This window comes from Bombus bifarius, unplaced genomic scaffold, assembly GCF_011952205.1.
Source record: "Bombus bifarius isolate JDL3187 unplaced genomic scaffold, Bbif_JDL3187 scf7180000008062, whole genome shotgun sequence".
In the NCBI taxonomy this organism is placed as follows: Eukaryota; Metazoa; Arthropoda; class Insecta; order Hymenoptera; family Apidae; genus Bombus; species Bombus bifarius.
In genome coordinates, this window is record NW_022884426.1 from 909,887 (window position 1) to 932,283 (window position 22,397).

Here is a 22,397-nt window from a genome sequence, read left to right on the forward strand (position 1 = left end):
TTCTAATTGTGGCGATGTAGCTGCACATGCGCTAGAGGACAATTCGAATCATGTTGTTTTGCCTCGGAGTATCAACACCGTTAGGACATACGTAACGTAATAATAAATAAACTCTGTTAAACAAAGAGGAACTTAAACTTTCCGCTACTCCCTTGACCAGTAAATAAATAAACGCGATCCTAAAGTGAACAGTTTTTCAGTCTCGGTCTCGAGCGATTTTAATAGCGATCAATAACAGTTTTTAGCGAATCAGTTAGTACCGAGCTTCTCAGCGAACATTCTCCGTATTTATTCATTATTTTCAAACACATTTGACGGTTTTAATATCGAGTCATCTCGTCGTTTAAACCGACCAACCATCCTCTACATATTTCTATCATTACGTTCGCGCATAATTCAATAACCCAATATAAAACAAAAGACATTGTGCGTCTATTTTATTATTATCATAACTTTTCGGACAACCTAATAGATAATTGAGAGACCAATCGATATTTTACGAACGTGATAGGATAAAACGGAACATCGAATAGACGATCGTTCGACTCACTGGATATCGCAAAAGATACTGTTACGCTCGTACGCTAGATACGGGCGTCCTGTGCATTTTTGCACCGCGAGATTTGCCGCAAATGCGTCAAACTACCTACGAGTTTCGCGATATACTGTTTCGATTCGTATGAAAAGAGTCTACGCGATTGCATCGATGGCGGATGACGAGCCAGCCGTTTGAATTTAGACGAAACGATCTCCATGGAAATTTATGAGAGCGCGAGCGTATTTTAAAATTGAGAAAAGCTCACCCCCTCTTCGGCTTCTTTCTCGATGGCAGTTAACGATTCGGCATCGGCGAGGTTGTCGACAGCGATGGCCAAGAAGACGTTCAGTAGGATATCTGCAATTGTCTTGGTCAAGGAACGTTAAACGAGGATAAAAATGTGTTTGTCGCGCGTAATATGTACCCTATGGTCCGTAAATATTGTCGGATGGCGTATCGAATGGAGGATGGAAAATTACGTAATTGGACGAGGCTCGTCGCTGTTTGCGTATTTTCACGGTAAAAAGGATACAGTTACCGCATATAAAGAGAATGATGAAATAGAAACAGGCGAGCATGCCAAAGCTTGAAACACCGCCATAGGCTCTAATTCCATCGTACATAACGGCGTTCCAATCTTCGCCGGTTAATATCTATAAATTGTACGACGACGTTCGATAGTCGGATATAATCGATTTAAGCTTCGACGACGCGTTCAAAGCGTTAAAAAACGTACAAGCTTACCTGAAAGACGGTTAACAAACTTTGCCAAAAGCTGTCGAAATTGTGACGGGGCTTGTTCTGTAAATCGCTAAAATTGAATTTTCCACCAAACACCTGTGAAAAAAATGGAGAATGTTAGAGCCTCGTTATCCATCGACGATGGACGCGGAGAGACGAGAAAGAGCGACGAACCGTACCTGCATGCCCAGCAGGGCGAAGATCACGATAAAAAGGAAGAGCAGAAGCAACAAAGACGCGATCGATTGTATGGAGTTTAAAAGGGAAGCCACCAAATTCGACAACGACCTCCAATATCTGTAAAATTGCATCGCGTTCGTTTAAGGTAAATGCGTGTAGAAATGCGCAGCGTGTTCCTTGTAGCGGGTGGCCGACAGACCTCTCCGTGTAAACTTACTTTGTCACTTTAAATACCCTGAGCAACCGGACGCAACGGAGAACGGAAACGCCGAGCGGTGGCATCACGTGAGTATTCGTGAGGATCATCTCGGTGATGGAACCGATCACGACGAAACAATCGAACCGATTGAAGAGCGAGACGAAGTAACCCTGTTCGGATAACAAACGTTTTTATCGAGAGAAATTTTCCTTGAGAAACATCGTTTGCCGTGAAACTTACTTGAAATCCTAAGCTATACATCTTCAGCATCATCTCCATGGAAAACAACGCGATGAAAAACATGTTTGTGATCTCTGCGTAACCGAGAAGCAACGGTATTTTAAATGGAAAAGTAAGGTGCAATGGAACGGTAAGGTGCAGTAAGGCATAATGAATCTGCATATTGGAGAGAATCGAATGTTGGAATATTAAATAGCAGCGAGAGGATCGCGTACCTTGAAAGTCATCCAACCAATGAGGTTGATTGTAGTGTTCGGTGGCCAGAACGCCGGTATTCAGGAAAACCAATACTATGATCAACCAGTAGAAAACCTGCGACTTGACTGCTTTTCTGCACGCCCTCCTCATTCTTCTGTTTACCCTGTGAATTTCCATTGCAAATTCGTGCGATCAAAGGCAAGCTAAGTAGCGAGGCTCGCTTTTCCACCTTCCGCTTTCCCCTTTATTATAACTCGCTTCAACGAAATAAAACAAGAAAGCGCGTCTCCACCCTCCTACCTGTCGAAATCCAGCTTTTTCCTTCTCCACAACGATTCCTGTTGAACCCCTTCCTCGTCGCCCTCTAACTGATCCGTGCTTTCCATCTCGTTCTGTTGTTTCGCTGCGAAAGTCGTTTTATTCTTATTATCCGTTTGCTTCGTACACGAGACAAACATCCCTATACCGTACAAAGCATCAGCGGAAAGTAAAGAAAGAAAGACGGGTAGATTTTGCAGAAGTTTGCGAGTGGAAATTCGTGGAACCAACAAGCTGTTTAAATAACATCGTCGTTCCTAAGTAACGGAATATATCGATAGATTTGTCGCTAAAAGCTAACGATCAGTCTGCATTACGAAATTAACCGTCGATCGACAATTAGACGAACAACGTAGAATTTTAACGATTTTGGCGCGTTTAAAGTTTTGCAAAGTCGTTCGCGATCTACGTCGTCCTCTGTCTCGTTAAACGTAAATCGAAATCTCTTGTATCTTTAGGGACACGTTATCGAAGGTATCGAGGGAACAGAATCGAAACTGAGATTCGTTTGGCTTCTTAAAAATCGTAATCCTCGAGTTTTGCATAGATGCGTTTAATAAACCGCTCGTAGGTAACTCACTTTTGCCGTCCTGCATCTTCGGCTCGTCGGTTTCCGGTTCGATATCCTCGGCCTGGGTGATCCAGTCCAGATAGCCCCTCAGGTCGTCCTCGATCTGCTGCTTCTCTCTGAGTTTGTGGAAGTCGCCTCTCGCTTTTGCTTTCTCTCTCTCCTTGGAGAATTCGCTGCACCGGGCAAAGGTACGTTGGTCGCAACGCGATATCAGAGACGCCGACGAGAAGTGTAATTGAAACGCGCGCGAATGAAACGGAAATCGAGAGTTGCGTGCGAGTTTCGCGTAAATAACAAAAGGAACGAGAGCAACAGCGAGTTGCTGGTACAAAGCGAGGGGACTTGACTCGCAGTCCCTTGTCCCGTGATGCGACACAAGCTGACAATCTTCCAGATTATCCGCTCTATTTTTCTCCCCGGGGCATTCGAGCCGTTTTATCGTTTAAAGCGGAACGACGACGAATTCGCTGTGCACTTTGATAAGACGCGCTTTTACGGCTCGGTCGTCTAAGCCACCGCTACGTAACGTAGACAACAAAAGGGATGTTTATATTTAAATCTTTCTTAGGAGACTGCGACACTCGAGGATCGATATATCAACCATACATATAATACATACGTCGGAGATGAAAAGATATCGGGGCTTTTCTTTTGGAATTTTTGGGAACACCCGTAATACTCTAGTCTAGACTCTTCATTATAGCTGCGCTTAAATAATAAAACTTAGAAGTGGTTGTTTATGATTTAATCGGATTATGTGCGCCCGAGAATTATGACAATAGGCTTGGGCTCGAAGTGACACAACGGGTCGCTGAACGTAGCCACGGTCACGGGATGGACGTTTTTACCTAAAAGAGGTATCAAATAGTTGTACAGCTCTCCTTAAAAATACAGTTGACCCGAGGGATACAGAGAGGGACGGAGAAGAGTACATAAGCGCAGTTTGACTTGGACTGGAGAAGTTAGTTGAGTTCTACTTGTACTGTGGGCAAATTAGTTGAGTTCTACTTGTGGACGAGTAAGTTGAGTTACACTTGAATTGTGCGCCAGTGAGTTCAGTTCGACTTGCACTTTGGAAGAAAGCACATTTGCTACCCCGTTGACCGTGGATTCGTTATTGAGCCTAAGATCATTGCCATTTGCGTCTCGAGTATCTAATTACCACGGTTATTTGTCAAATTCTGTGATGATCATATTTGTACTAGTCAACATCTTCTCTATTGCATAACAACAATGTCTAATCCAAATGAAGATTCGTTACACGCCCCTAACCCTAATGAGAACTCGACACACATATATATCAACTATATATACAAGGTGGTTGGTAACTGGTGGTACAAGCGGAAAGGGGGTGATTCTACGCGAAAAAAGAAGTCGAAAATGTAGAATACAAATTTTTCATTTGAGGCTTTGTTTTCGAGAAAATCGACTTTGAATTTTCGCTCGGTACGCGTGCACTTTATCGCGTTATAACGTACCGCGCGCGTACCAAGCGAAAATTCAAAGTCGATTTTCTCGAAAACAAAGGCTCGAACGAAAAATTTTTATTCTATATTTTCGACTTCCTTTTTCGCGTAGAATCGCCCCCTTTCCGCTTGTACCACCAGTTACCAGCCACCCTGTATATGTATGTATGTATATATGTATAAGAATAAACTCGGTTTTACGAACTTCACGTGTGGCGAGGCCGAGTAAGAGTTTCAGAAAATATCGTAAAACCGAGTGGGGTTTCGAACCGTAACGTGGAAATTAGATAAAACGAAGATACGTTAACCGTGGATAATTGAAAGGAGAGACAGACACGGCCGGAAATGGAACAATTCCGTTGGTTATTTCGGTAGCGTAAAAGTCGAAAAAGACGTAACCCGAGGCAGCTGTAGCGTACGTACGCGCATTGTACGCGTACGAATACGTTGTATTACGAGCCCGAGGAGAAGTAATTTTAGTAGCGAACAATGAATCCGTTATGCGACCAGCCCCTAACGATTGATGTACGTGTATTTATACGACTATTTGTCGCGTAGTTTTAAGAGGTAGAAACACGCTTTATAAAAATAAACCGACCGTATCGTATGGCCGTGTTACGTTCGCGTAATTCGAAAGAAGATGGAAATGCGAACAAAATTAGAAAAGAAACGGGACTCTGTCGTAGAAATTGCGTTTCGCGTCTTAAAATATACCTGGCGAGCAAAATGAAATCGTAATCTTATCGTAATTAACGTCGCGTTGCCGATCAACCGTTTCGCCAGTCGCTTTAAACCCGTTTCTTTCTATCTACTTGAAGAGAAAGCTTGTTTACTTCTCGTTCTTATCTTCCCTCGCGTTACAATGACTTCTCCGACCAATTGACTCGGCCAACTCAATTTTCCTGGTCGCTTAATACTCACCCGGACAGTACACCGAGAATTAGATTCATCACGAAGAAAGCTCCCAGTATGACCATGGAGATGAAATAGATCCATTGCCACGAGCTTCCCATCGCGTCTTCGATCTAAGCCAGCAAACAGACAGAAAGAAAGTATGAGATCGAGGATCGTTCGCGAATCGTATCCACGTTCCACGAAATCGATCTTACGTTGTAGAGCACGTCGGTCCAGCCCTCGAGCGTAACGCATTGGAAGACCGTCAACATGGCCAAGCCGAAGTTGTCGAAATTTGTAATACCCCAATTCGGACCTTCCCAGAATCGCCTGCTACAGTAGTACTCGGGTCCCACGTTATCGCACTGGAAACCGCCGGACCCACACGGAATTGGGTTGTCCATGATCGCGTCTGTGAATCCATTTCAAGAGGATATTTTCTTTCTCTACTCTTGCTCCGCTGCCTTGCCATCTTCCACACCGTATACAACTGAATCGCGATTATACAAATGGAATCCAAGTAGAAAGCTGATTCGACAGTCGAATATTTTAACAGCTGCTATTTTTTCTACGGTTTATATGGTTTAATTATCGTTATACATATTACGCTGTGTATTCTGTACTTTTTATACACCGTCGCAAATTTCCCATAAACGAACGAAGATCCGCGAGTTGGGTCAGTTTAGACCCGCGGTGAAGCTAGTCGCGACGCTAGAGCGAGACGTTCGAACCGAAAACCTGAGACGACGCTAGCGAACCAGGTCGTGCGACAGCTTTCAGACTTTGAAAAGTATCATTCTTTAGTCGAAAATATGGTCGACGAAAGACGATGATCGATACAGAGCGATGGTCTCGTAATTTCTCACGTTTTGGCGTCCTACGCTATCGTCACCGGTTCTTGCAACTCGGATCACCCAGCGAAATTGACTCGTACTGCTATGTTACAAAGCTTGCAAAAAGTATTCCGATCGTTCTATTCGTTGTAGCATTTGTACGCTGATTCGTTAAATGTTCGAGGCTTTTTAATTCCTTTTAAAGTTTATTGCTTTACAAAGCACAGTCTTTCGGTCTTTTCGCTAAGCCAGACAAAGTACAAAACGTAGACTTTGGCGGGTGAATTATCGCACGGAACCAACAGGTGTCCTGATATTTACGAAGCGTGCTCGATGAAACTTTGAAACGCTATTTTCTCAAAAAACGAGAAGCGTCTTGGTTTTGCGTGGAGCCCGTGGTAGCATCGGCCCGACTACGATCGTACCAGGAATCTGCGCGCGTATCCGGCTCTCGCGCCTGACCTGTCAGGCAAGTACAGGAATTCGCAGATTCTCGTGAATCAGCTGTTTACCGTGAGATACGCGCGGGCCACGCAGATCGCGTACCACGCGCTAAGAATAATTAGACGTTAGTTGCGCCGCGGCTGAATCATATCTAAAATAGCGCCGGTGCAAACTGTGTTTCGGGGTTAGGACGGGAACTCCCGCACCAACTTTGCCAGCTTCACCGCGATATTTCACGTTTCGAGAAATTCTGTCCGGTCCGAGTCCCTGTCCACGGATCATCGTCCTTTGCCTTGCACGTAATTTCGGTCTCTTCGAGAAACATTCTCCCGTCGAATCTCGAGGAAATAACACGCCGTTGCGTGGTCGTCGATGCCGATCTGTCGCGTATTTGTACGATACTTCGCGAAGTTTCGTCTTTCGAGAAATTCCTTCCGGTCTAATTCTATCGGTGGATCGTCTTACTTTTCCGCGTTATTTCCATCCCTTCGGAAAGATTTTCTCGAACAAGATCGAAGAAAGTCACCGAGTGCAGATTTTGCTGCGGTACATCGCGTACGCTGTCGTTGATGCAACGAATACCCACCTTCACGTTACGTGCGTGTCCCAAGCGCGTCGTAAGCGAACGATACTCACCGGTGACATTGTGCCTGCAGGTTTTATGCATTTTGCCGGAGAACAGCTCGAGGCCGATGATAGCGTAAATAATGATGACGAATAGAACCAGCAGAGCGATATGGAGAAGGGGTATCATCGCTCTCAAAATAGAGTTTAGGACTACTTGCAGACCTGCACAGATCGACAGAGACATTCGTCACGTCCCGTTTCTTTCGCTGGGCTCGATCAACTGGTATCGAGAAACAATCGGAGTAAAGACACTTGTTTGACATGAAAATCTTACTTGGTACGCCGGAAACCAGCCTGAGAGGTCGTAGCACCCGAAAAGCCCTCAACGCTTTCACATCGAAGCCTTCTTTCATAAGTATCGACAATACCGTGCTCACCATTCTGCAAGGAGACGATGTTACGACATCGAACGTCAAAAATCATCTCGTCGTGGAATACGTTGCTGTATATCGAAACGTGCTCCGTCAGAGACAGAGACAGGCCACCGAGTAATTTCAAATCAAATTTCAGACGAAATTATTTTCTTGTATTTGCGACACAAAACTGAGCGACAGAAAGAAAAATGGAATCGACCGTGACGCGTGTGCACACTCAGCTGCGAAGAAACCTACCAACGTCGGTTTACGGCCACGAAATCGAGCGGGCACGAAGCGCATCTTTCTATCGTCTATCGTCGAAAGCGAGAGAATTATTTAGATTGGCATAGTTTTAAATCGTCTATTTTTATCCAAACGAAATATTCACCGTCTCTGGACGAGTAATTCCGTACGTTTCGCCGAATTCCCTCAACGAGAAACTTCCATTTCTCTGCTTTGAATTTCGCCTCGTTTCCCCTCGATTATTCCATCGTGGGTGCTCGTCGCTGCAAGATTTCGCGTACGGTCGGTCGACGATAGACGATGCGAAGTGGAACGATGCTTGGGAGAGACGACGACTCCAGTCGAAATTAAAACTATCTTAATTCGCAAAGCGCAGCTCACTCGGTGAAGCGGAGAAGGAATCTCTCTCGTTTCGCCAAGTAAGCAGAACTTATTGAATCAAAGTGGAATGCGCGACAGAGAACAAAGGAAGTCGCGTGCCGATTCGATGTCATCGTGCCCAAGAGACGACGCGAACTCGCGACACGCTTTTGTACGACGATGGAGGATGCAGGGGTAGGGCATTCTCGAGAAATAGAATAGGACGGAACAGCGCGATGAAAGTGTAGTCATGGGATTGGCAGGTTGATCGGGAAATCTGCGCGCAGTAAAATTTCCGTTATTGGCTCTAGCGATTCCCATAATCGTCGATTTACGAGCTACGCGTGTTCTCCCTTCGGACAGATAAACTCGCGCAACATAGCAATCGACTCTGCGTAAATCTGTTTTTCTTGCGAAGGAGATCGTCGTCGACAGCGGACGATTTTCGATGAATCGATGGGATGGGAAAGTCGCGCGACGCACGAAACCGCGTGTTTCGTGTTTAACGTATTACAGGTACTGACGCGAATGTTTGTTACGCGGTGAAAAATGATAATTAAAATGAAAATGTACACTACCGTACGATTAACACTAGAACTACCAGTCGAATTGACTGGTTTTACAATTTTATTTTGAAATTCCTACTTCGTGTTATATATTATTTTTCCGCAATGATGTAACGACTTTCGCAACGATAACTAAAAGGATAATATGATGAATTTTATTTTGTCTTTTATGTGTTCAAACTGAAAATAATTTCGTATCAAGGCTACTTATACCAATACCAGAGTCAAAGTGTAAAAGGGTCCTGCAATCTGTTTATCGAACCTCAATTAACCAGTTTCCTCGTTTTATACAACTTGCCACATGCTTTTCAAATTTTTACCGCGTATCATTCGATATGACGATATGAGTTATCAGGAAAATTCCAGATCGATCGCTAGATCGCTAGATGCTAACACTGGAAATACCACATCAATAAATGACTGGTTCTACAATCTTATAAATGTGTCAACCCTCGTTTAGAGATGATTGTCCTGGATGGATTAACAATACCAAAAATGTACTACATAACATGGAATTCCCTCTGTAAAAAAGTAATAAATCAATAAATATAAAAATATTCTATTATTACGTATTTTTTAAAGACCAGTCATTTTCACTGGTTTTGGTAGAAATAGCTTCGCGTTAACTATCGGTGGTTCTAGCGTTAACAGCGTTCGAATTTCATCGACGAGTATGGTGACAAATTAATAACTGGAAACAGTGGTAACGATCGGTAGGGTTTTACGACCGTATATCACTATGTGCAGCTGTGGGCGCAAAATGAAACGCAATTGTACTCACCCTATCACTACTATCGAGAAGTCTAATATGTTCCAGCCGTTTCGAAGATAAGCGCCGGGATGAGCCACGAAGCCGTAAGCGATGATCTTCATGACGCACTCGAGCGTAAAAATCACAAGAAATATATACTCTATTTTTTCCTGAAACATAGTGAAAGAAAGTGCGACATGAGTCGTCGACGGAGCGTCCGAGCTTCCTCGAGCGACATCGTCGATCGAGAACAAATCGCAAAGGAAGCGCTCGTCCATTCGAAGGTAAAGTTCACGCGTTCGAAAGTCAAACGCGTCGTACGTTGTTTCTTGTCGCGTTTAACAGCAACACACAGGATAAGTCGATGAGAAGTATGCGCTATCCAACGTATTTTCCAAGCATCGAGATTCTCTCGAAAAGCAACGCGATTCGTTTAAAACGTTTTTCGATGAAATCGAAATAGACGACGAGTTACTTTATACAGCACGTACCTCTCGTTGACTCATCCTGCCTACGTACAAGAATGAAAGGTTTCTGGCTGGTTTTATCGTCGCGAGAGAACACAGTCTATCGCTGTTATCTAAAACCGCCAATACTTTTGCATTCGATTAATACGTATAGGCAAGGTGCAATGTTGGAAGCAATTTCTCAACTTTCGAAAACTCGTTCAGACCAGCTACCCGCTTTAATCTGTAAACTCGTCGCTATTTTGGCTAACAGGTTCTCGTGACAAGAAATCACGCGTGACACTGAAAATTCATTTAGCAAAGAGTGGAAAACCTTTGATCGTTTCGACACGTCGATCGATAACCGATCAAGTTTGTTCGACGTTTGCCAGAATGTAACTAAAATGTAAACGCTTATACCGCGTGTACATTGTCGATCGAAACTGTCCACAACAACTTGCGCTACGCTCTTCTTGGCACACATCGGCACGGAGAGGATTCCGTGACGTAAACGTTCCATCCGGAAGGAAAATGGTCGGTGACGAGCTACGACGACGAGCGTCGCGTTCCACGTTCGCCATGAACCCCAGCAAAGGTCAGATCGGAAAGAAAATTTACGACACGCGATTATCATGTCCCGTGCATCGAAACGGCGCTCTTCAAACTCCGATTACTCGATCTCTATCGAAATTGAAATTGTTAGAACTGAAATATCGATAACGATACGTAACTTTGGAAGAAAACGCTTTTATCGTATTCTTTCGCCAACGATGTATCGTCCGTCGTTTCTTGCGCGTAATTCGTAAAATAAATCGAAGAATTTTTAAGATTCCGACGCAAAATACTCGTTTATCGCCTAAAGTTTCTCGTTGGCTAAAACTCGTTACGTTTAACGGTATTTTATTGAGGTGGAAGCAAAGGAAAATTTGTAATTGAAAATGCTATGAAGGACGACGAATTAAAATCGAAAGAACGTAGAAATTTGTTCGACGTAGAAATCGAGCGAATCGCGAGCAATTTTTTCTTATTTTTGTGCTCCGAGTGCAGCCTTGAAACGGAACTCGCGCGTCAATGTACGCTCTTTACGTAGCCAAATGCTTTTTGCCAAAGTTTCCGGTCTGACGCGGCGCACAAGCGTTTACCCTACCGGCAGCGGTAAACCCGTGGAAAAAGGCCAACCTTTGATAGAAGGTTTTATACTTCGTCTCGAAGGTTAGGTCTTAGCGTATTATCTAGGAAAACCTTTTATCCATTTTCCGGAACACGGGTTCGCTAGTTTCGATTCTATGCAAGCTCAAATTCACCTCGACCCTCGTACGTAGCTCTTTCCAACTATCCTCGATCGCTTTTCTTTCATCGGCAAATATTTACCGTGACCGCTCCTTATTTTCTTTTTCTCGTCTTCCTTTATCGCGCTCGTCTTAAATAGCACGCGCAACGTTCCATTTAAAAAACAGAGCGCTGCCAATAACCACGAAATTATTCGCGATTCTGAAATTCTAGAATTCAAATCGGCGATTCGTTAAACAGCGAAATTTATCGGCTCGGCCTCCCAGTGACTCACAAAACCGTCGTCTTTCCGTTCGACCCGTATACACTGGCCTATATATGAATCATATTTTCCAATAATAGCGAGGAACGATGGGTGCCGATGTTAGCAAGATTGAGCAATTATCGAAGTTTCACCTCGAATAAGTTCCATGCCATCAACCCTATCTCTTGGACGTAGCGTTTATTTATCGATAACCCAGCCGGATCGCGTGGTTCGACGAACGGAGCTTGTTATTCCTATTATCTTCTCTATTATTAGCTTAATCGAAATTCCTTGGTCGGAATTCGTCGTTCGAACGATATTTCTGTTGAACTTCGATCCGGGGGTCTGGCATCGATCAATTCGTTCTCCGTAAAATGTACGAGAATAAGAGACAGGGAAGAGGTCCTGCGAGTTGTTTATCCGAGGCGTTCGACTTCTCGATCGTTGAAGCGCTTGGCACGTGGCGTAAAATTTTTACCAAAGAAGCACAAAAATAGCCGTGCGAGGCCTTGCGAGTGTGCTGATCGTATTAAGGGAACACGAAAAGGAGGAGGGGGAGGGAAAAGGATTCTCGAAGCGGAGTAAAAAGCGCTAAGAACAAAAGTAGGTACTTACCAAATACTGGTTGGTCAAATTAGAATCGCCAAATGGGTACGGTGTGTAGACTGCCAGGGCGATGCAATTCGCGAATATCGTCATGAGAATAAGCCACTCGAAAGGTCTGAAAAGTTGCGTCGAGGGATCCGGCTAAGGAAAATGAAAAGAATCTCGGTAACGCGGTCGATGGTTCGCCATGCTGGCTCGCTATGCCGCAACTCTCGTTTTACTATTTTCCGGTCTTCACCGGGTAGCTGCAGCGCCGATACTTTTTTTTTTTTCTCTCCAACATCTTGATAGCTTCTAACCGGAAACGAAGTACGAAAAGCTGTAAAATTTCTCGTCGCGTTCCCACGGTTATACTATCGTTACGAAGAATATCGTAGCGTTTCTCGCGTAAAACTTTCCCTCGTTCGTTTCCTTCGTCTAATCAGTAGCATCGACGAGAGCGAGAAAACGAACATTGGCCTGAATTGATAGAGGCAAACTTCTTTTCACTGCACGTTGTATCGAGCGTACAGACAACACGGCGTATGTATACGTTTTACGTAACAATGGAAAAGCGGGGGTAGGTAGGCTCTGAACAATATACTCTAGAATGGGTTTGTCAACAAGGGTTGACGTTCCCCGGCAAGTTCCCCGGCATACGTTTCCACCCGCCTCCATTGGCCTATTTCGCTCTCGAACAAACACGGTACGTTTCCCGCGACAGGTTAGACGTTACGAGAGGAAAACGAGTGGAAACGAATAAGCAGAGACGAAACTTTGAAAGATAAGGCTGTGTGCAGTTACAGCGGTGCGTGCTGCGACCAACTGTCGCGTCACTCTGACATGCGGTGGGATACTTTTGCGAGTATCTCGAAAACTAAATTCTCGGAACTTGCCGAAGGAATTGCTGCGAACGTTAACCTTGACAACGCGTATATCAAGGCCGATCTATATATGCGAGGGGAACCTATACAAAATTACCCCTGTTACTTCATTTTCGTTGCGAAGACATTTAACAGATACAATTTTGATTATACAATTCGTTTCGTAAATCGATTTTTACGCTCCAATTTCTCCCTCGCGTTTTTACTAATTTATCGTTTATTTATTCGGACAGAATTATTCGGACGGAAAGAGAGGAAATAAAAAAGAAAAGAAATGAAAAGAAGCGAAAAATACGTACGTAGAAAAGGCGCAAGGATATAAAAGACAAGTTTCGATGTAACGCTGTCGTAAAACACGGTCAGGAGAGTATCTCAAAGACGTTACAGACCGGCCGAAGATTTCCATGCTCGCGCCACAAGATTCTTAACGCGGAATCGAAACGAGAAACCGTACGCATCGACGAGATCTCTCTCGTATTTTTCCCGAGACCAAGATACATCCTAATATCGGAGAAACCTGACTGAACCAAAAATAACCGGAAGAACGTGGCAGGATGAAGCCAGGTCTTGCTCCTGTAACGATAGGAAAAAAGTAAAAGTTTCGTAAAAAGGATACTTCCATTCGATAACGTCGATGCACATTTTGCGCACGGGATTTTTCAGGGGTAAACAAAAGAGAGCCCTGAGTGGTCTGTCGGGTACCGCTTTGCCACCCCTTCGAGCCGGCCTTTTGGTGGCAGATTTGGCGGCACCGGTGCTGGTCCCGTGTGTCTGGCCCGTTTGAGACTGCGCGGTAGCTGGCTGTCCGTCCTGGGCAGTTTGGGAGTTCCGGTGCTGCCCGAGGATGGGGGGGGTCGCGGCAGTCGGCTGGGCCCCCGGCAGCTCAGGGGGGCCCAACCCCGAGCCCCCATCCCCCCCCGCGCTCATCGGTCCCTCCTCCTCGCCTCGATCACCGCCGTGCTTTCTCTTCTTCTTCTTCTTCTGATCCTTCTCCTTCGCTTCCTCTTGCTTCCTCCGCCTCCTCTTCCGCCGCCTCCTCCTCCTCCTCCTCCTCCTCCGCCTCCGCCTCCTCTTCCTGTTATACTCGCGTATGCACGCTTCTCCGGCCCCTGCCTGACCACGCAGACGCCCAAGTAGACGCCTGACGACGCCGATCGACGCGCTCTCTCAGAGACGCCCCACCACCCGCTGCAGCTCGCCGGCATGCTACGGCACTGAGCTCTTTCGAACCTCCCTCCGTGACCTAAACGTTAAACGTAAACTGTTAGTGTGCTTTCTTCTCTCGTATCGCCGCTTTTCACTATACGTATGCGCTATATATATATGCACGTGCATATCCAATTGTTTTACTCCAACTTTGTTTCACGTCGCATCGAATATCCGACTTGTTACAACACGCGACTGATCCTGACGAGTAGAACCTTCGGAAACGCGTAGCAGTTTCAAGGCGTGCAGACCGATTGTTTCGAAAGACGCGCTTATATCGAGTGTGCGCGTATCGCGTGATTTATTTGCTACGCGTATTACGACACATCCGCGTCCTGATTAAATTCTCAGCAGCGCGATTAACGCAGCAAACTGGTATAGCTTTGGATTAGGTTTAATCAACCCTGTTACCGCTGGCTCCAAAATCTCTAAACACTCTGCACGTAGACCAACGAGATCGATGGATCGACCGGTGGTAGTTTTCGCGCATACACCCAGAGTCGATATATCGACCGGCTGGCGGTAAAAGGGTTTTAATAACGTCAAGAAACACTTTGTCGTCAATACGTACAGCGACTAGATATACAGGGTGGTTGGTAACTGGTGGTACAAGCGGAAACGGGGTGATTCTACGCGAAAAAAGAAGTCGAAAATATAGATCAAAAATTTTTCGTTCGGCGCTTTGTTTTCGAGAAAATCGACTTTGAATTTTCGCTCGGTACGCGTGCACTTTATCACGTTATAACGTACCGCGCGCGTACCGAGCGAAAATTCAAAGTCGATTTTCTCGAATGCAAAGCCTCAAACGAAAAATTTGTATTCTATATTTTCGACTTCTTTTTTCGCGTAGAATCACCCCCTTTCCGCTTGTACCACCAGTTACCAACCACCCTGTATAGAGTTGCAAAATCCACGCCCCGCAACAGACTGCATATGTTACGTAGCTTTATCATTTCTTGCGTTTGGGGGAAAACGCGCAGCTTCGCTGCTACTACCATCGCGCTATTCCTCGAGAAACACCTTTCCACTTTGTTTCTCGAACAGAATTGTTGGCAAATCTGCACGGTGTTCGCATTCGAAAGCAGCGAACGCTATACGCGATGATCGTCTCGTAGGTATCGTCCGTCTGCCATTGAATTGATCGAGATATTCGCGAAAATGGGAAAAAGTGGCGATAGCTGTATAGATTGTTCCTCGAGAGTTCACAGCGGGCGCGATAAATATTTACGAGCGTAAGACGAAGTAGTTTCGCTGCTTGTCTCGCGCCTCGTTAACGTTCGAGGCTGTGTTCGTGGATGGGGCGATTTGATGTTGCCAGGCTCTCGCCAACGAGTTATGGGATGACGGAAAAGGGATCGAGCGTAAAAGCCATTCGTTGTTCTCTTCTTTGTGTTCGGGTTCAAGCCTGACATCGGTCTTTCTTCTCCGGTTGAACTAGAATTGCCGTTTTGCGTTAGCATTTCCACGTTACACGGCCGATTCTCTGAAAAACAGCTCCGCTAAAATGGGTTAAATCGTAACAATGGAGAGGAGATTTCTCGCCGCTCGAAAATAAGCTCTCGATCGAGCGACGTAATTAATTCGACGACGGATTGTAAGCAGAAAATATTCGAACGATAACCTGGAAAAATATTTCGAAATTCACTGTACAAGCCTCGAACGATACGATATATCGTGCGCATTGTACAGAACATTCCAAACGATCGTCGTAATTACGTTGATAAAGTTTCAAACGAATCCAAAAATGGACACGCGAGTTACGAGATATTTAACACGAGCGTGTACTCGCGTACATCACAAATAACGTTCGAAGACTCAAGTATTCGCTGTCAATTAATCTAGCGAGATCGTCTTTGGTCTGACGCATCGACTATGCATTTAGGACGCCTATTCGCATTGCGTTATATAAATACCTTTTTCGTCTCTGCAAAACGTACGACGACGACGTTGGTAATGCGAGAAGACGAAAAGTATGAAAATGAAAAGTTTCCTAATTCGCGTTCGAGTAAGTTTATTGGTGAACGGTACTCGATTTCGTCGACTTGACGAATCTTCTCTCGAAACGGTCTACGCAGATGGAATCGGATGGAGACACCGAGCTCGCGAACGCGCAAATTCGTCTTTCCGATGGCATCGATCGGATAAAAAATGGAACGGTTCGGCGATAAAAGCCATGGGAGGAGAAACGGTTGAGTTTCGACAAGTCCGGGAGTCTGGGATTTATAATGGACTCGCGCGCGCTATATTTAGTGAGCCTAAATACTAGAAAGCTCTACCTACGAGCGAGTTTCTCGTGCGCGTGCTTGTTTCAATCTCGTCGCGTGAACTTGTCTGAAATCGTTTGCCCCGACTGATCCACTGCTCCCTTTAAACTAACGCTACGTACGTACGTTTATAGTCGTTCGTAGTGCCGCCACGAGCATGTGTAGCGTGTACCTTAGGTGCGTTTAATCGATCGTAAATTTCGAGTCTCGTTATCGATCGGTCGCGTCGAAACGTTACGGTAATTTTGAATAATTGTCAACAATTTTAATATCATTTGATATTAATATTTTATTTGATAATAATAGATATACTAAGATTACTAATAAGCTGTTTCTCGTAACAAATTCGCCGTCAAGAAAGACGAAACTCTGGAAATAAATTTTACCAATTGCCGATCGTTCTACGCGACGTAAGACTTTTACAAAGTTGTAAGCTAGAAAATTAGAATGTACGATCCGTATCTATGGTGGCGATTCGCGTTAAAATAAATCCTCGTTTGGAAAACGCGAGAAACTATTTACGAGAGGAAACGAGTGGAAGAACGTTTCTTCCAGAAATCGAATTTTCCTCCTTTCATCGGGATGACTCGACAGTTTCTCTCTAACTACAACGCGCAATTTTCGGTTTTCCATTCGCGTATTCCATTATGCAGGTTCCAGGATCGAACAGGAGCACGATGTACGTATATCGAATATTCGTACGATCGAGTTTCGCGCTGTATGTAGGTTATCGGATAATTAATGAAAGCAGCGAGTATAACTCGTTCGACCATCGAAAAAGTTGATGTCAACGAATTGTTCGTTCGTTAGGAAGGGACAGCTTAATGAAATTTATCGGATAACGAGTTTACGAGAAAAGATATTAGCATCTATTCAGAGGCGGTAATTGTCGAGAAATTAAAGAGGCGAATGATCGGTGCGCCTGACGAAACGAACGTTTCTATTAATTGATCACATATACCTATGGTTTCCCGGGTTTCCATCGAGTTTCTAATAACGCGTTGCACTTTGGAACCACGTCCTGTGAACGTTCGCTCTTTCCAGCCAGACTTTCGTTTCTTCGCGCTTTCCAGTGACACGTTTATAGTTTCCCAGCTTTCGATCCTACTTTTAACGATGCATTGGCAATTGCGAATCCGTGGTATCCACGAAACGTCGTACAAAGTGCAACGCGCTATTAAAAACACCGATGGAAACCGCGAAAACGTGGTCTGATGATCAACGTGGAACGTTAAAGTGTAAAATTCTCGTCGATCGTTTGCTCGGCGTTAAACGTTTCGCAACGAGAAGATAAGTTCGCATGCCAAAATACAGCAACGGAAGAATCTTATGTCTTTCCTCTTCTTTGTAGCCTTTCGATCGAATATCGGTCGGCGCTAACAAAGTTTCCTCGTGTCGAACGGATATAAAGACACGCTCGTTCGTAAGATAGTAGCCGACTGGTGCTAACGAGTTAAATTTAGTTCGCCACTTTGCTGCCACGGAAGCATCGGGCAAGCTGGGCCGCTTACCCGTTTACCTCCTGGCATGAGCTTCGCTCCGGCCTCCTAGCAATCCCTTTTCGTTCGACAGATTCCAGCCCTTTTCTCTCGGTGAATGTCCCCCTCGAATGGCGCTCTTACTTCCTTGCTTCGACTCGTCGCTCATACGGCCAGATCGTTTTGTCAATCAGGATACAATCAGAAATATATTGTACGTATAAAAGGCAGCGTAGTGAGTTACACTGCTCTCCCTTGATTAAAAGATATCCTATATGACGCTTTGGCGGTCTGCTAAACGTGATTTCGATCTGCTACCTGTAGACAGCCGTTTACGTAACATCAGCTTCTTTTTTTTTTTTTAATTTAATTTAATCGGCACTTACACGCGAGACAAATGATCGTTGCATTTGACAGTGTTGTATAGAAGCGAAACGATTTACAGATACACCGGGAAGAGCGACGATTTGCGAGTGCAACGATTCGAACGAGTGAAAGCGAATGCTCGCTGAACGTAGATTATAATCGCGATTGCTGTGCCTGTATGGCACGATGATCACGGGAAACAAACGAACGCAAAGCGAATCGAGATAGTACGATGATGGATTCGGTAGAATTTTCTGAAAAGGCGCGTCGTAATTTGGTACGAGAAGTGCCGGCGATTGATTTCCACCGAAATCTACTGCAGTCGAAGAGTCGACGCTGGGACATGGGACCGTCTAACGATGCAATTTATTAAGCGATAATTATTTGCCAAATTAACGAAAGTAAAAGCTCGCTAGAGTTTCGTCGCTTCGCTCCGTGAATCATGTATGTAAGGTTCAATTCTAGGATAATTCAGGGATCGATTCTGAAAATCGAGTTTATTGTGAAAATACTTGAATGAAATACAGGAGTAAACAACAACGAATAACAGTAATAATTAAATAAACAACAACCAATTAATAACGGTAAACAATAAATAGCAAGTTCTGTCTACCTGAAAATCGAGAATCGATTTTCAACGTCCTCAGCTACCGATCTTTCTCCGTCAATCTTCAATGTTTTAAATAATTACTCTTTCTTCTGTGATCTTGTCTATCTCCGATGTTGATCTCTGTCCGTCCGTTTGGGAAATACGCGTCTCTCAAAATGGCTCTCCGTAAAACAAAGAAAGCCGCTCTGTCCGTGAAACAAAAGGAGTCGTGCTGTCCGTAAAACAGAGAAAGTCCCCTTGTTTATCAGCATTTGTACTCTTAGAGAGTTTACATATATATTTATAATTATAAATTATTTGTTAGAAACATCGCGACACCCCAACGTGACGCCATAGAGTCAACCTACGCGTGATAAACAGGGAAGAAATCGATATCACCGTAATAATAGGCGTTATCAGGCTTTTCTTTTTCGCGCGAACCTTGCTATATGGGCTACCTAATGGAAATAAGCGTAAAAGTAGGTGCGACGTCGAGGTACTTGGATATTTAATCAGCCTCGTCCGAGGTGATACTTTACGATCAAGACCGGTGCCAATAATCTAGTAATGGAGAATCGATCGTATCGGTTAAGCACCTAGCTTGATTGATGTTTACATTAATGGAGAAACTAATTGCCAACTGGTACTAACAAGGATTCGCGCGGCCGAGCTCATTTGGCTTCCATTAATTACAATTTTATAGGTTAACGATATAGAAATCGATAATCACGAAAGAAGGTAGAAAGCATCGCTCTTAAGAAAAGACACGCTGCTAAGCCCGTGTCGCTAATGTTCTATTTGTTTATTTGCTTATTCATTGGTATTGACACGTTGTTGACCGGTTACGAGTTAACTCGCGTTTCCATGGCCAAACGTTGCCGATCGGCTACGAGAAAATTCGTGATGCGCTTTCCTTTCGCATCAGCGTCGTTTAACTCTGAAATGGTCTAAAAAATTAGCATTTTTTCCGATAAACTACACCTTGTTCGATGCGTATAAAACGTACTGTACCTATCTGCCAGAAAATAAAACGAGATACGACAAATTTCTACTGGAAGTAGCCAGGGAATGGATAACTGTGGATTCCAAAAAACGCAGCATTGCACCTGACGCTTCTCGAATTTCTAAAACAGCTCCTTATGACGATGCACCTTTCGGACTTCTCGGACAACCAAGAGGCCACGTCTTAGAAAAAATAGTCACTGGCAGAGAAACAAATCTGACTAGAGCGTGTAGAGTATGCTGTTCGAGAGGAAAACGCAGCGAAAAACTAGATATATTTGCAAAAGCTGTTGTGTACCATTACACGTAGATGACTGTTACGCTGTTTATCGTAGGGAAAAGAAATATTAAAAGTTTAAATAGGAAATAAAATTTATTAAAATTTATTCATATCGTTTTACTTGCACATGCAATTACGAAATAATAGCCAGTGATATGAGATAAATTCTCGGTAAAATTGCCGCTCAACAATGTGTTAACAGATTCCGGCTTGGTATTATTGTACATAGACCGGATCGAGAATTCTACGAATGTAATTTGCACAAGTTAATGTTGATGAATGTCGATTCTAAGAACTCTCTGATTCTATTCTAGTTCCGAGAAAGTGGAAAAACAGCTGCTGTTTAACTGCAACAGTTCTATATGTTATCACATACTTATACAGGATGCGTCATTTAAATGGAAATACTTAAATATCTGCGTTATTTATGCTCGCCGATACTAGACACTAGTATGAATGCTATTCATTTTCTCACGAAACTTTGTTCGCTGTTTCTAACCGCGTTATATCGAAGGGTAAACTGACTATTAAATAAATACGAAATCAGAGAATCAAGAAAACCGCGCTTGTCGTATTTCTGCCCTGTGGTCTTCGTATTCTAAAGGACGCAATGGTACGAGAGAATCGTGCAGAGTATTTAATGCACAAGGCTTCTTAAAATCTTTACAGAATGGGAATACGCGCGTGTACGTTGTTGCAACGATACAAGAATTCCAAACGCAAAACGTTTGTCGATCGATTCGACTAATTACAGTCTCCTGATGAATATATTTTTGGCTCGATAGATGTCGATTTTCCTTGAACGAAAGAGCGATTTTGAAAAAGAACGGGCCGATACGGTCGTGTGTCATGACATTGGCTCGCTTTATGTTTTCCAAAGTGCCACGTGTGCCATTTCATCGACGTGTTTCGTGTTACGAACGATCGCAGTTTTCGACAGAATGTTTACGTAACTCGTCGAAACGGATTTTGGCAGCAAGGGCTAGAGGGGAAAAAAAAATAAGAACATCGTGCATCGTAGAAAACGTGCCGCTGGAAAAAATTGGCCCTCTTTGAGAAGAAGATGGGAGGAATGACGCGCGAGGAAAAAACGAGGTAAAAGTTGGAAAGGGTATTTATGGAGGAGGAACAGAAAGGAGACACGGATGAGAAAGGAAAAACACGGAGGAGCATCGATTCCGGTGCAATGCGTCCTACGTGATTCTATTGTCCGTTAACCGGAGCCGAGTTTTCCGGCCTGATATCAATATTTCAGCATCACAAAGTCGTCCCTCGACTTTCGTGAAAGAAGGCCGATTGTTCGTGAAATATGTAACTGCCATTCTATGTCACTCGTCCCTTTTGTTTCTTCGTCCTCGTCTTCTGCGAACTATTCGAGATATAATACACGATATACCAATGCAACGAATCTAGAAAGGAGAACGATCGAATCACATTTCATGTCGTCATCAATGAACTCGGTTACAACGCCAAGTACTCCGAATAGAGAGAGAGGGAGAGAGAGAGAGAGAGAGAGAGAGAGAGAGAAATATGCTAATTGAGGATCTACTTGAAAAAGGACCTATGGTCAATGGCAAGTAAACAGCGTGGACCTAAATTTGTGACACGAGCGAACTGCCCAAATTTATGTGCACGATGTATAGATGCCAGGTGTATTCGTTTGATCAAATAGCTAAATTACATATTACGAAATTGTCGTTTATTTCGCTATCGTAATTATCGATCGGAGTACGCAATGTCAGACAACTAAAATTAAAAGGTTCGTCGCAATTTTGTCTTATGGACGCGTTTTCCCAGAAGCTCTTTAATTGGCGGAATATCAATCGTAAGGTACACGAACACGGTTCGTTTGATTTCTATTAAATCGACCAATTTGCTAATGAGATACAACGGACGCGACTGTGAAACAAACTGGATGGAAATTTATTCGCTCAGCGCGTAATAACGTCATCAAAATACTATTGCCATTTCCATGCAAATTTTTCTCCATATTTCTAACGTTATCGACGCGCGTTTCGTCTGGCGGCCGTAAACAACCTAACTGTCAGAAAACTAAAAATTGCTCGATTCTGATAGATCGCACCTTACCAGTTACACCAGTGAAATGGGAATAATGTCGCAAGTACTCGAGATCGAGCATTTGGCTAGAATATCCCGCTCATCCTGCGATCCGAGCTTCTCAAAATCGTACTCGAGATATTTTTACTCCTAGACACATGTCCGGGCAGCCATCGAGAT

General features: G+C 44.0%; 1 protein-coding gene across 20 annotated transcripts in view; it reads right to left on the bottom strand.

Moving 5' to 3' along the window:
* LOC117208331 (muscle calcium channel subunit alpha-1) overlaps positions 1-22,397 on the bottom strand; it is a 60,630-nt gene that overhangs the window by 28,056 nt on the left and 10,177 nt on the right. For 17 of the 20 annotated variants that reach the window (XR_004487672.1, XM_033449423.1, XM_033449421.1 and 14 more), the window contains exons 1-16: positions 13,591-13,901; positions 12,121-12,226; positions 9,556-9,695; positions 7,524-7,630; positions 7,259-7,411; positions 5,561-5,757; positions 5,373-5,476; positions 2,995-3,158; positions 2,397-2,499; positions 2,114-2,259; positions 1,899-1,972; positions 1,677-1,828; positions 1,459-1,576; positions 1,283-1,375; positions 1,071-1,191; positions 804-895 (exon numbers count right to left, since the gene is read on the bottom strand). Coding sequence is in view for 19 of the 20 variants with exons in the window: in XM_033449423.1 (XP_033305314.1) it covers positions 804-895; positions 1,071-1,191; positions 1,283-1,375; positions 1,459-1,576; positions 1,677-1,828; positions 1,899-1,972; positions 2,114-2,259; positions 2,397-2,499; positions 2,995-3,158; positions 5,373-5,476; positions 5,561-5,757; positions 7,259-7,411; positions 7,524-7,630; positions 9,556-9,695; positions 12,121-12,226; positions 13,591-13,901 (2,181 nt within the window). In the remaining variant the exon portion in view is untranslated. Of the gene's footprint in view, positions 1-803; positions 896-1,070; positions 1,192-1,282; positions 1,376-1,458; positions 1,577-1,676; positions 1,829-1,898; positions 1,973-2,113; positions 2,260-2,396; positions 2,500-2,994; positions 3,159-5,372; positions 5,477-5,560; positions 5,758-7,258; positions 7,412-7,523; positions 7,631-9,555; positions 9,696-12,120; positions 12,227-13,590; positions 14,218-22,397 lie in introns of those variants that run through there. The other 3 variants (XM_033449434.1, XM_033449415.1, XM_033449416.1) reach the window with 1 other exon arrangement.